Source organism: Dermacentor variabilis, chromosome 9, assembly GCF_050947875.1.
Source record: "Dermacentor variabilis isolate Ectoservices chromosome 9, ASM5094787v1, whole genome shotgun sequence".
Classification (NCBI taxonomy): domain Eukaryota; kingdom Metazoa; phylum Arthropoda; class Arachnida; order Ixodida; family Ixodidae; genus Dermacentor; species Dermacentor variabilis.
Window position 1 is genome coordinate 92,149,764 of NC_134576.1, and position 14,499 is coordinate 92,164,262.

Genomic DNA, 14,499 nt, shown 5'->3' on the forward strand with positions numbered 1-14,499 from the left:
CACTCGCGAAGAGGCAGTGTTGCTGCAGAAAGTGCAATCATCTATCCACAATAAGGCCTCCACCACACAATACGACCAACCCTATACTCAACTGTCCGCATGCGGAGAGTATGCCTCGCCGTATCACACCGCCCTGTGCTTGCCCCAACACTCCCGCTTTTTCCCCTATCTCAAAATGACGCGCGCTACTCTGGCGCCGTCTCGTAGCCACAGTCACCGCACTACGCTTCTCTTCTCACCCTTTCGCCATACCCTTCGGCTGCGCTTTCCGCCCCATGGTTCCGCTGCACCCTCCTCTCCGCTTTCCTCCAAGCGCCTATTCTTTCTCGTCGCTATTTTCATCCCCCGCTGCGCGCCGCGTTCGCTTTTATCTTTCGTTTTGGTCGTTCGCTCGGTTACGTCGAAAATGGTGACGCTCGCCGCAGCAACGGGCGCCTAAGAGCTTCTCTCTAACATAAACAACACTGCATGATAGCGGAAAAACGGACTGTGTGCTGGTTTCGTCATGCTTTATCGGATTCTGAGGAAATGTCCGTGTACACGCGCCCACCCACCCATTCACACACACACACACACACACACACACACACACACACACACACACACACACACACACACACACACACACACACACACACACACACACACACACACACACACACACACACACACACACACACACACACACACACACACACACACACACACACACACACACACACACACACACACACACACACACACACACACACACACACACACACACACACACACACACACACACACACACACACACACACACACACACACACACACACACACACACACACACACACACACACACACACACACACACACACACACACACACACACACACACATGCCTGTGTTATTTTACAGCTAATGTGAGATTGTCACAATTTTCACGAGGATTTCGAAGAAGTCTTATTCCCAAATTAGTCACATATTTCATCATAGTCTATAGCACATTACTTTGATATGCTTTAGTTGCGTTCTTACGCTCAATTGACATAATTATTGTATCATTCTCTATAGTTGAGTAACATAATTATAAACTTGATAATGGAGTTCCTGCTTCTTGTAGGAAGTACACATTTGAACGTTTTCTTTAGGTCAACAAATCTAATTAAAAAGTTAAAGCTTCCTTTTAAAGCGCAGCTTGATAGGGCTGATAAAAGAGCAGCACTTAGGCGCAAGGAAAAATGCGCAAACATAGCAGAAAATCTTGTAAGGAGATAACATTCAAACATGGTAGTGACAGCAAAGGTGGCACAAGCAAAAGATAGTGCTTAGTGGCATGAGGGAACTACATCTGCGATGAGAACTAGTGAATAATTCTATCGTAATAGTTATATGTTGGAACCGGACAAATTGGAGCGCTCACTGTGAAGCAGTCCGTGAAGCCGTAGAAGCAGCTACGAGAGACAATCTTGAAGCTGGAAGTGTGGCAAGATTCAGTGTACCACGTGAAAACAACGCTGGCTGGCTGAGCTTGGTTGCTCCTGCATCTGACTTATTTTTGTGTATTTTTTTGCAAGAACTCTTGCAGGGAGTCTCCGACCACAAGAACACTTCACGACGGCAGGAGTCAGTCTTGAGTACTGCACTTAGAAGACGAAACCTTAAAAGATATTCCTGCCAGGAAAGGAAGTTGAATTTAAATCACGTGCAAGGGTTCTACGTGGCCAAAAAGACGATTTAATTATGAAGCACGCCCTAGTGGGTGACTCCTGAATTATTTTGACCACCTGGGGTTCTTCAAAGTGGTCCCAAAGCACGGTACCAGGGCGTTGTTGCATTTCGCGTCTTCAAAGTGCGGCCGTCGCGGCCGTTATTTTATCCCACGCGCTAGACTTAGCAACGCAACGCCAAAGCCGCCACCAGACCACGGCAGGTCAGGCAAGCAAGCTGAGGTAGTGGAAAGGGCAATCATCATATTTACAGCGGCAGGCGAGGCGATCGGTATAGAGAAATTAGAAAGAACAAAATATCCGGATATCATAGGACGATGCCTCAAGAAAGGTGAGCGCCTGGCATTAGCAGAGTAAACGAAAAGATCAGTCCCTGAACTCAAGAGCTTGCATTTTTTTTTTCACGAAGAGCACGAGTTTTCCTGGTGAGCTGGCCGAGAGGACGTCCGTTCTCTGCGTCAATGAGCATGCTTATGCTGAATTTGAAATTGAAGAAGCACTTGTGACGTTGACACGAAGCATCACTGATGTTTATTCTTTTAAGGCCGCGAAATTATTGTGAAGACCCTTCGACTGCGAATGCTTGCAAGAGTGCTGAGAAGTATCCTAATAAAATAAAGGTATGGATGGAAAAGCTGTTTGTAGAATTACCAAATGGAACATCGAGACTATTCCAAGAATGACTGCGGTATTTTGTTTGTTCCTTGTGAGTGCTTCAATTGACTCGTGCGAAAGGAATTTTTCCGAGCTAAAGCTAATCAAAACATATCTGTGGATCACCTCGAGTGGTGTTGCGCTCTCAAATATGTCGGCACTGCCCTCAAGAAAGAGCGCGTCAAAAATATGAAGCATTTCCCTAAAAGATTTATGATCGTAAATTAGATACTGCGAAAAATTGGTATCGCAAAAGTAGCCGTGCCAGAAAATAAAGTGCTCAGCATTTCTAAACTTCCTTTTTTTGTGAGATGCTAAACTTAAGATAAAGCTTCAAGTGTCAAGGTGCATACAAAGTTAAGTAAAGGAACGAGAAATATATTTGGTGGCAAAACCCACCGAAATTATTTTTTGTTTCTACTGCATGAATTTAAACCTACTGCGGTGTCTAAATGGATATGGCTTTGCTATGCTGAGCACGAAGTCGAAGGTTAGATTCCCGTTGGCGGCAGCCGCATCTTCATGAAGGCGAAATGCAATAATGCTCGCTTACGTGCATTTATGTGCAAGGTAAACAACCCCAGGTGACCAAATTATTTCGAAGTCTACTGCTGCGGTGTGCCTCATGATCAAATTGTGGGTTCGGCTCGCAAAACCTCATATTTCGTTAAAAATGGGATTAACATTTTTTTGCGAGCTGCGCCCACTTTGTGGTGTGTCTATTTAGGTTCGTCCTTGGTTGACCTCTTTCGTGCCAACTTGGCTCACTCGGTAGTCTTTGGTCCAATAGGTAGCGCATCGGGGTGTTGTGTTGAGGTTCGAAACCAACCATAGGACTAACTTGGTCACAGAGTTTGTGACACGGGGCTTGTGCCACTCTTCAATGAACCTCTTTCACGTCAGCTTGGCTCACTGGGTAGCCCGCGGTCTAATTAGTAGACCATGGGGCTTCTGTGATGAGCCAAGCGGGTTTAAAACAAACCGTCGGACCAACTTGGGTTACTCGTATGGCACACTCGGTATGTGTCGTATCTCAGTGAATCTCTTTGGTGGTATCTTGGGCGACTGCGTATGTGCCGCTAGCTATGTGTCGCCTCTTCGATTAGAAAAAAAAAACAAATACTTCGGAATTTGACGAATCGAAGCTGTGCCATATTTGGGAAAAGCTCCACCACTTGAGAGACTGGCGCTGCATTCGGCATGACGGGGCATGAGAGATGACGTGGACGCAGCTGCCGCATCGACTGCTTCGAAACTAGCGGATTGGGCCGAGAACGAAAGCTGTACCAACGTCATAGAAGCCTCATGAGCGCTGCATGTCGTTAGTTGCCACTTATGATAAATAAAAAGTCAAAAATCACAAGCAAAGGACAGTAGCGACGAAGTATCGACGCTGTCCAGAGTCAAAGACGAAGTCAACGTATGCGGTTGTGCAACTGATTCTACGTTAAAACATTGATTATGTGTCTCTATCTGTCTCGTCTTGAAGTTTATTATTCGCCTAATCTGTATCTTAATCGCATCGTGTTTGATGTGAAATTGTGATCATGCCCATCGGGCCTCCCTGTTCATTCTGCAACGTTGCAGACGCTCGTTGTATCGTCTAGAGGTTTCGGTAGTCACGCATCTTTGTTGCGCGTCTCTTATCGGGCCTCCAAACGCTGCCCGAGGTCCAGCGGCTTCTGGCGTGCGCAATGCCAATCACGTATTTAGGTGAGACCGGCCTCGCTAGCTTTGGCCGTATTCTTGGCATGGCTGACGGATGTGCCCAACGCTCGTCGACGCTCTCACTGGCCCGTCGAATGCGCGGGGCCTCGGCGCGATTGCGTTTCGTCCCTTGAGCGTCGACCACTGTCTTTCGACACGGCGGCATGTTGTCGTTAGGAATCGCTCAGGGGAACTTGTAGTCTGACGTATTGAGCGCGTTACGCAGCCGCCGTTTACGTCAGATACGTCACGCTGACGACGCCAGAATCGCCCAACGTTTGCCCCTGCATAGACCTCTTTATTGGGCGAGGAGAAGAGGGCGCGTGGCGAGCCTTTCATCCTTTCTGGCTAGTGCAAGCCGGTGCTGCTTGAATGTGTTGCCGTCGCGTGTTGCGCAACCATTTGGAGGTGCACGTTTCTGCGTGAAATTTACGAGATATGAGATCATAAATGGCCGTCGAATGACCATTGTGAAGCCCTTCGGTGCAGCGGTAGCTATAGTATGTCTTGTATTTATAGTTATAGTAGCTATAGATGTCTCTTGACTGCGCACAGATGCAACCTGCATCATTGACCATGGTTGTGTGCACGGGTGTTGTAAACTGTTTTGGCTGCGTCTTGTTTTCACTACACGAAAAGAACCGGCATCTGTCAAGTGCCAGCGTGAAGTGGCACTTGACAGATGCAGACGTGTTTACAATACACTGTGATTTATTTTCCTGTTAATGCTTTTATGCACAGTGAATATGCTTTGTAAAAATCGCCTCCTCAGATGGGTAATCTGAAGAAGTGGCCAATATTTTCCACGGTAAACCACAGTGTCCGGGTAGCTATAAATAAAATAATCACGAAATACCTTTTCAATTGTGCACTTTGTTGGATGCTGTAATTGAGCAGTTGTGACGTCATGCCTGATTAGGGTAAATTTTAGCACTAGCACCAGTAGAGACATCCGGGTCTCCGAAATGTGGTACGAAATGTATTGGCGTTGCTTTTAACAATTTCACATGAGCCTCCCTCTAAGAGTTTGAACCATAATAACTGTAACTCCAATGGAAAGTTTATTACCTTTTGTGGAGTGATATCTCGAATGTTAGGGCAGTCTCAGGATTTATGTTGGGCAAATGGACTTCACTACATCTCCGTCTCTATTTGCCATTTGCAATTAATGGATATGTTAAAAAGCTTCTTAGTGCATTACTTTAATTAACATAATTGTCATTTCCATGAGTCGTTCAAGCAATGTACACCACATTATGTAATATACTTGAGCGGTCCGAACTGAGTTATTCTTCCCAAGCGATCATGAAAAAATATATTCTAACCAAAAAAAGTAAAGAAGAGAGAAAAAGTGATGCCCACAATGGTACCACTTGAAGCGAAATGGAAATATTGCATGTTAACCTACAGGCTCACGTACAACGACTCGTCAAGGTTCAGTGCGATCCATTCATTGAGACGACAATGATTGCTGTTTTACGCTGTTCAACTCGAATTATATTGTGTTGCTTATTGCCCGAAAAATACCGGCTCGGCATACTCTATTGTGACGAACGCACCGAATGGCCCCCAACTTTACATTTCTTTTGTTGCGAAAATGCGGCTTATGTGCTGTGTTTGCGGTTTGTCCAGGACCAGTCTTATTTCACTTACCAACTTTCCTTGTTTTTAAGGCACTTGCAGAACGGCACGTGGGGTTCTTTGTTTCAGCCTCGGCAGCCAAACCATAACGAGCGCTACCCGCGTTATTTCTCATGCCACGTCAGAGGTTGACTCCCGCAGGATGGCACCTCGGTTGTCATCGCCCCTAATTTCTGTTCTCATTTCTCTTCTCATTGGGATCACGTGTTTGAAATAGCAGTGCCAGCATGCCAAACTAACATGCATAAGTACTTTCTTATTCCGAAAAACCAGCCGGCAATAGAACAGCCTTCCCGCTTCCATCGCCGCCATCATTGACGACAGGCTTCTTAAGACAGCCGTACATGATGCCTGTTGTACGATGCAATTTTTTTATTATTATTCTTTTATTGCCCTGTATAATATTTGTCCTCCCTTCTAGCAATGCCACTGCGCCTTAGAAGTATCTAACAAATGAATGAATGAATGAATGAATCAATGAATGAATGAATGCTCAGATAATCTCGTCTGGATATATAGTAAGGCACGCGCTACGAGCAGACATCGCGGCGTTGTCGCTAGATGGCGCAGAATTCCCGGAGGGAAGTGCGAGAAAGTAATGAGCGTGCAGTGCGCGCATTACACATCACGGGTTTCAGCGGTGGCAATACATTCGGTCGCTACATTGTCTCACCGCTAAACGAATTGACCTTGACAGTCATGCTCAGATGGCTTCTACCGTCATTCTCTCTTACGTGACTTCCTCTCAGAGTTCCGTCTTTTACCTTTGGGATGCGGGAGAGCGAAGTTGCGAGGCCGAAGATTCGGCGACCACTAAGGGCTCCTGGTGCCGGACGGCGCGGCTACGCTGGCGATAGTTTCACAGACGGCGTGGCCATGGTAGTTTCGCAGATTTAGCGAAACTGCAGGCGACGGGCAACGCTGTGGGGGAAAACGGGAAAGGTGCGGAAGAATAGATGTCATGTCGACGGAGTCTCTCACGTTGAATAAGTGACGTTTGAAACACCGTCAAAGGTTCCGAGCCAGCTTTCCCAATCGACGCACGAAGCTACATGGAAGATGGGTGGTTCCCTGGGTTCTTGCAGTACGACGGTTGCAGGCGATGATGCTCGGCCCGTCATGGTAGTAGTCGATTTCACTACGCTCTTTCCTGGTCGTCTCGGGTCTGCGGCTACGACGTTATATGTAGACGCTACGACGTCTCCGGACTACGGCTAGCTCGACGTTATATAAACTGTAAAATGTTTAATCTCGTCTGCATATCTATATGATCTCCACATTTCTAGTGTCTCAGTCACTGTTCTTCATGCTGATATTTTCAATTTAGCGCGCTTTATGAGGTAACACGTATGCACATTTCACATATTTCTTACGTATAATTCATCGCAGTGAATATTATATGAATTAAGTTCATTAGTCAGGTATGACACAACCTATTAGCTGCTACGCACCAGGGGATTGCAAATGCCATTACTACTTCAATGGCCTTTGCGAGAGCATGGGTTCTTAAATCTGGTGTCGAGCCCTCCTAGGATCATGCACGTAGTGATTTGTACGATTTGTAAGAAGAAACTCAAGGCGTGCAGACGCGCTTCACATCGGCTTCGTGATTTCGAATTTTCTAAGCGCCCAATATCTCCTGGTACCACTGCGATCAGCGGAATATCTTTGTAAACATCAAGGGGACTTAGCAGAACCGAACTTCTGTGAGCCGCAGTTATCAAGACCAAAGCGAGCCCTATTCGTTGGGTCACGCCGACGGTAGGCTACGAACGCCGAACGCTGGCGCGCTGGAGCTCGGAGACCCGCAAGCAGCCACCGTGTCGACGATGAGTTGTGGGGGCGACCCAGCCCGGAACGCTACGATCGCGGGAAACCCAGTCGCCATTACCTATCAACCCCCCGATAGCGAAACCATGGAAGCTGTATCCGAGAGTCACCCGAGGCCCCTGCCTGACGAGGCCTTGACGGGACCGTCTCCCGTCCTCTCGGAGCAGCTCCCCAATCAAGAATCCCAGTGGCAAACGGTCGTTTCCATTCATCGGAGACGCCGCCTGCAAAAACAACAATCCACTGGTGAGCAAGACCCAGTCGGGCAAATTCCGGCATCGAAAACCACGCCGTTAGGGCTAGCTCTAACCCAGGCGCCAGCCACCGCCGCGAAAGCCACGTCGCAAGCTACCTGCGAAGAGCGCGGAGCCGGAACACCTACTGCTCAAGAGGCGGCTGTAAGGATCAGGCCTCGCCGATGCGTGCTTCCACCCCCGCGCACTGACATGAAAATCATTATCCGCCCGACCCCAGGCCTCATCGTTCAGAAACTACAGACCCACCAAGTGGCTAAGGCGATCATCTAAGCCACCGGAGGCGCGTCGACCAGCAAGGGGGATGACTTCATCGTCCGCCTGCGACAGGGCTCGAACATCATCATCGTGAGCACCCCTCACGAGGCCACGGCGGCCACCCTCATGAAAATTATGGGCCGCATCTTTCATGGACGATCGCACCCTGTAAAGGTGTGTCTATCAATACCCGAGGGCCTGCTTAAAGGTGCAGTACACGGCATCAACGCAGGCGCCGGTGAAGAAGCGCTTATGGCGAATCTTCGGGTCCGCACCCAGGCAGTCCTCATCGTGCGCGCCCGTATGCTCGGACAATCCCAGACAGCCAAACTCCACTTCGAGGGACCCCAGGTGCCTATATCTGTATACTTCTACGGAGGGGAGATGCCTTGCCGAGACTACCAGCTGACAAGGCAGTTCTGCTCCATCTGTAGAACCACCGGACATCGACCAGACGTCTGCCCCAACCCAACGGTTCGTGCGTGCAACGTTTGCAACCATCTTAACTTTCCGAAGTGCGTCCTGTGCGGAGGGGTCCATCTTACGGCCTCAACAGAGTGCAACAACAAGCTCAAGCGCATTCCCCCGAGATGGAAGCTTGCCTCCACCGCCACACCCAAAACCCAGCGACAGCCCCATCCAGTCACTCAGTCGACCTAGGCGGCTGACCTTCGCCCGCGATGGTTCAGCTTCGAGCGGGAGGACTCCGACTTCGACTACTAGGAGTGTTTGGGCATCTACGGATTGCGGTCCGGTTCTAAACCGAGGTCCAGGTCCTACCGCTCCTGCTCTCGCCCCCGGCCTCACTTTAGGTCACCCAGACGGCGATCTCGGTCAACGTCCAAGCAAGAACAGCAGGCAGCACGAACCACTGCGACACTCAAAGACAAAGGGCCCCAGCAGCACCAACGAAAGACGAAGGAAGCCTCCCTCAAGAGGACTACCACCGAAGAGCAAGAGGTAAGCTGGTCAGCACTACCCTCCCCTTCGTATAAGAAAACCACAGCAGCATCAGGAGCAGCAAACGACTTTATTGAGGTCCTGAGGAGCTAAGCGGGGGCCTGCAGGTCCTTACCCAGCCATTGGCTAGTCCCATGTCGGAACAGATAGGCCATGCCTCTCCGCTCGTTCACGGGCCCTCTGGACAGCCAGGAGCTGGACGTCCTCTCTCGGGTCTGTGACGGCCTTCGTCCAGTCTTCTGTATTAAAATCCTGTAACACAGGGCACAACCAGAGCATGTGATTGATTGAGCTAAATTCAGTGCCACAATCTGGGCAGAATGGATCGATGTCCGGGTGGAGGATGTTCAAAAAGCCCCTAGAGCGGTAGGACCCCGTCTGGAGCATGCGAAGCGTGCTAGCTTGTGGCCTGTTGAGCTTATGATGGGGGAAAGGAAAACTCTGCCTATTCCCTCTGTAATGAGAGGTGATTTCATGAAAAGTAACCAGTGGATCACTGTGGACGAGCTCTCCCGAACTCACCCGAGACACCATCCCGTCGCGGCATACGAAACCTCGCGCACGGTCGTGGGCTATCTCATTGGGGTTCAGGTGACCCGGTAATACGTCTGGTCCCATGTGAGCTGGGAACCAGACTATGGTGTGAACAATGTTAGAAGGCTGTTTGCCGTTTAGAATCCTGGCTGCTTCTTTGGCTATCAATCCCGATGCGAACGCTCTAACGGCTGCTCGGGAGTCCGTGTCGTCATAGTGCGTTTTGAGTCCAGTAATCCGAGAGCTATAGCAGCCTGTTCCACCACATCGACCGAGGAGGTTTTCAGCGAGGCTGCCGAGAGGAGTTCTCCCCTGTCATTGACTATGGCTACGGAGAACTTGTTGGCACTGGCGTGTCGCGCCGCGTCAACAAAGGTCTCCGTTCCGGATATGTTGTTTAAGAAATTTCTGGCCCTCGCTAACCTTCGACCTTTATTGTGTTGGGGGTGGACATTTCTTGGAAAAGGGTCAACAATAAAGGAGTTCCTTGTCTGAATATCAAGTTGCGTGATATTTCTCTGATTGAAACTAGGACGGAGGCCTGCCGCATCCAGAAGTCTTCTGCCTGCTTTGGAGTTTAATAATCTAATAATTTGTGCTGATCTTTGTGCTTCTATTAATTCCGAAGTTGTGTTGTGTACTCCCAATATCATGAGTTTTTCTGCACTAGCCGTGATTGGCACGCCGATCACCCTTTTGATACTTTTGCGCATAAGCGTGTCTAATTTATCCATTTCTGTTTTCATCCAATTGAGGGCTGCGACTATGTAAATGACATGGCTGATGAGGAAAGCATGGTGAGCCCTAAGGAGTATATCCTCGCCTATGCCACCTTTCTTGTTGGACACTCTCATAATTAATCTAATAATGTTTTCAGTTTTCGTGGTGAGTTGGGCTATAGTCTTAGCGTTGCATCCCTTTGAGTTTATTGAAAGCCCTAGTATTTTGATAGAGTCTACTCTCGGGATGGTGTGCCCATCTCTTGTACGAACGCTAATGGGCACCTGATCGAGTGGGGTGAGTCCCCTAGCACCTCGTCTAGCCTGTCTGTACAGGAGGAGTTCCGAGTTTCCAGGCGAGAGTGCCAGTCCTGTACCTTTCAAGAAAGACTGTAACATGCAGAGCCTCCTGCAGAGCTTGTTCGACCGTAGCCTCCGATCCTCCAGGACACCAGATTGTAATATCGTCGGCATATAATGCCTGACCTACGTAAGGAATTGCTGCAAGGCTTTCCGACAACTTGCGCATTGCTATATAAAACAGAAGGGGTGAGATAACTGCCCGTTGGGGAGTACCCCTGTTTCCGAGTGTGAAATATTCCGAGACTGATTGCCTCAACTTTATGGCCGCCGTCCTACTCTCGAGGAAGGATGCAACGAAGGAGAAGAATTTAACTCCTAAGTTCAAGGCCGATATCTCCTGAAGGATATAGTCATGTGCAATTGTATCGAATGCGTTGGATAGATCCAGTGCGAGGACCCCTTTTACATCTTTGCTTTGAGAGTCGATTATCTGTGTTTTGAGCAGGAGCATGACATCCTGCGTTGAAAGCAAGGGCCTGAAACCAACCATATTGTACGGGAATAGTTCCTTGCGCTCAATATGTCTCGATATCCTGTTATGCACTACATGGTCCGCTACTTTGCTAATGCAAGAAGTAAGGGAGATAGGACGGAGGTTCCCCAAGCTGGGTGATTTACCTGGCTTGGGGATTAATACCACTGTGGCCTTCTTCCAACTCTCCGGTACAACGCCCTCCTCCCATACCTCATTTATCTCATTCACTAAAGCTTGAATTGCTTTGTCGTCCAAATTTCTTAAGAGCCGGTTTGTAACTCCGTCGGGGCCTGGGGCAGACCTTCCGTTGAAAATGTGCAGCACTTCCCTGATCTCAGCTTCCGAGAAGGGGACGTCCAGCTCTGGGGCAGGCGCGCCCTCATACAGAGGGAGTGGAGAACCTGGGTTTTGGCCAATTGGAAGGTATTTGTTCGCTAGTTTCCAAAATATGGAGGCCTCTGAGATGCCTTCCATTTTTTCCTTATTAATTAATCGGTCTATGACTAGTCTCTGTTTACATTTGGATTGTCCATCGTCTAAGAGATGTTTAAAGAGGGTCCATTTGCCTCCTTTGCGCATTTTTCCATCCGCTGCCGAGCAGGCGTCTGTCCATTGCTGTTTATTAAGTTCGGAGCAATGCTCCTCAATGAGTTTATTGAGCTCCGCGACCTTTTTCCGTAGCCTGCGATTGAGTCTTTGTGTCTTCCATTTCTCGAGGAGAGAGCGCTTGGCTTCGAGGAGATGCGCTAACCTTGCGTCCATCCCTGGGGAATCAAAATCCGTAACTATTTCCTTGGTGGCCTTCTCGACATCCATTTGTATCTGTACAAGCAGTTCACTGAACGTGTCGTATACTGCCTCATCTTCACCTCTTATTTTCCTAAAGAGGTCCCAGTCTGTGTATTTATAGGTTTTGGGAGGAGCTGCTATTATTTCCATCCTGAGTTCTATTATGTAGTGGTCGCTCCCCAAGTTCTCTTGTAAGTTGGACCACGTGGCAGCAGCATTTCTAGTGAAGCTGAGATCAGGGGTCGTGTCTCTGGCGACCGAGTTTCCCAGCCTCGTGGGGAAACGTGGGTCCGAGACCAGCGTCAGGTTTAGGCCTGTACTCGCTGCAACTAGGTTGGCCCCTTTTTTTGTTCGTGTTACATAACCCCAAGCCGGGTGGGGAGCGTTGAAATCTCCTGCGACTATTAAGGTCTGCGATTTCGCAGCGCTTGCGACCCTATTTAGTAGGGACCGGAGATTATGCTTATGAGCGGAAGGAGAGCTGTACAAGTTGAGAATGAAAATGTGTCATCGGATTTTTCTGTGGGGGATGATTTCAATTAACTGTGCCTCGAGACCGGATTTCTTATCCAAGTTACAAATTTTGACTTCATGCTCCTGAAAAGAGATGTCTTTCCTGACGAATGTGGCGATACCTCTGCCATTTTCCCCTTTTTGGCTAAGCGAACGGTAGCCCGATAAATTTACCTTCTCACTAAGTGTTTCCTGCAAGAGCAGGACGTGCGGCATTATCACTTGTGCTTTGATGAGCTGCAATAGAGCAGCCTTGCGCCTTAAGAAGCTGGCGCAATTCCACTGCCAGATAATTAGGTTTCCGGTTTGTCCCGCCATTTTGATTTCTATTGAACTAGCAAAGCCTGCAGGGTACTCGTGTTATCGAGCTCCTGCTGTACTTTCTTAGCTTTTGCAGTGGTGCCAGTGGAGATGCTTTTGATTTTGCTAGAGTCTATCATTTTCATTTTAGACTCGAGCATACCAACTCTACGTGTTAGGTGGGAGATGTTACTGTCCATATGCTCGACAGTGCTAGATTGAATAGCTAAGGCCTCTCTCATCTGCGTGAGCGATTCCTCAATTACCTTCAAACTCGCGACCATGCGCGCACAGATACAAGCACTCACACAAGAAAACAGACAACTCAAACAACAAGTGACGCAGCTCACACAAATATCACAAGAGATGGCTCCACGCAAGGTCATCATTGACCTACAAACCCATGTCAATGCCATCCGCACTCAGATGCAAACCTTCATGGACACTACACGAGTACACGAGCCCAGTTGGAACAAATAACAGAGGTGGCAATACAACGCACAGAGGCAGCAATAAAACGCATGGAAGGCGCTGTAGAGAGCAAGCTTCAGAACCAGCTTCATAAACCTACGAAAGACACTATGACAAAACCTAAGGCCACATCTGCAACAGGACCGAACCAAATCGTAACTCACCGATCACATCCAACAATGTCTAGACCATACAGGCAAGTCAAGGAAAACTTAGACATTTGGCAATGAAAATGCCGTGGGTACCGATCGAAGAAAGGGCTGCTGACAAAGTTTATCGCTCGTTCCTCAAATCCACCGAAGGTCATAGCCGTACAAGGCCCGGTACCCGACCAACACTACATGGCTACGAAGAATGCCACGCAAGTCAAGACGACAAGTTGAAGGTAGCCACACTAGTAGATACAAACATCACAACCATACAACACAAATCCATAGACGGCGTGGACATACTACATGTACTTCTAGAAATAGTATACAAAGGCAACCAGAAACAAAGCGCCTTCGTCCTCAACATTTACTGCGACCCCCCCCCCCCCCCACCAGTCAAAGGCGGGCAAACATCAGAAAACTCTTAGGGGACACCCTACACCCTGCTAAAGACAATCCCCTGGTAATAGTAGGAGATTTCAACGCTCAAAACACGCTTTGGGGGTACCAGAGGCAGGATCGCAAGGGTCTCCAGCTAGAAAAACTAATTGAACAGTGTCACTTGACAATCATCAGAGACCCGACCATACTGGCGAGGGAAGGAAACAGCGTAACACGCGACACCACTCTCGACCTCGCCTTCATCGCTCAAACCACGCGAGCTGAATGGCTTAACCCACTCGAAAATTAGGCAGCGATCACTACATATTAAACATAACACTACAGACTGGACGCCTACGCAGGAAGATCGGCACAGCTAAACTCACTGACTGGCGAAAAATCAGGGAAGCCCAAGAACAGGAAGCCCACACAACCACGAACCTGAAACACAGGTGCGAGAACCTCCGTCGTCATAAACAACACCACACAAAGGAAATCGCCAGAACGGAAAAGACACCAGAGGTGGGTCCTCACTTACTACACCTGTGGGTTGCCAAACCGGGCCTCACCCGCCACTGGAAAAAAACAGAAATACAACAAGAAACTGAAGACGCGCATAGCACAAATAACAGCGGAAGCAGAAGAATATGCCATGCAACTCGCCTCCGCGAATTGGTATAGATTCTGCGACTCCTTCGTTGGCACCCTGGATACGGCCAAGGCGTGGCACATCCTCAAAGCCATCCTGGACCCCACCAAAACAAAAGGGGAATGACACAAGGCTCTGGA

General features: G+C 48.7%; 1 protein-coding gene across 1 annotated transcript in view; it reads left to right on the forward strand.

Moving 5' to 3' along the window:
• The first annotated feature begins 7,630 nt into the window (after positions 1 to 7,630).
• LOC142558448 (venom serine carboxypeptidase-like) overlaps positions 7,631 to 14,499 on the forward strand; it is a 98,131-nt gene continuing 91,262 nt past the window's right edge. Inside the window, exons 1-2 of the mRNA XM_075670582.1 lie at positions 7,631 to 7,734; positions 8,869 to 9,016. Of these exons, the coding sequence (XP_075526697.1) occupies positions 7,631 to 7,734; positions 8,869 to 9,016 (252 nt within the window). The remainder of the gene's footprint in view (positions 7,735 to 8,868; positions 9,017 to 14,499) is intronic.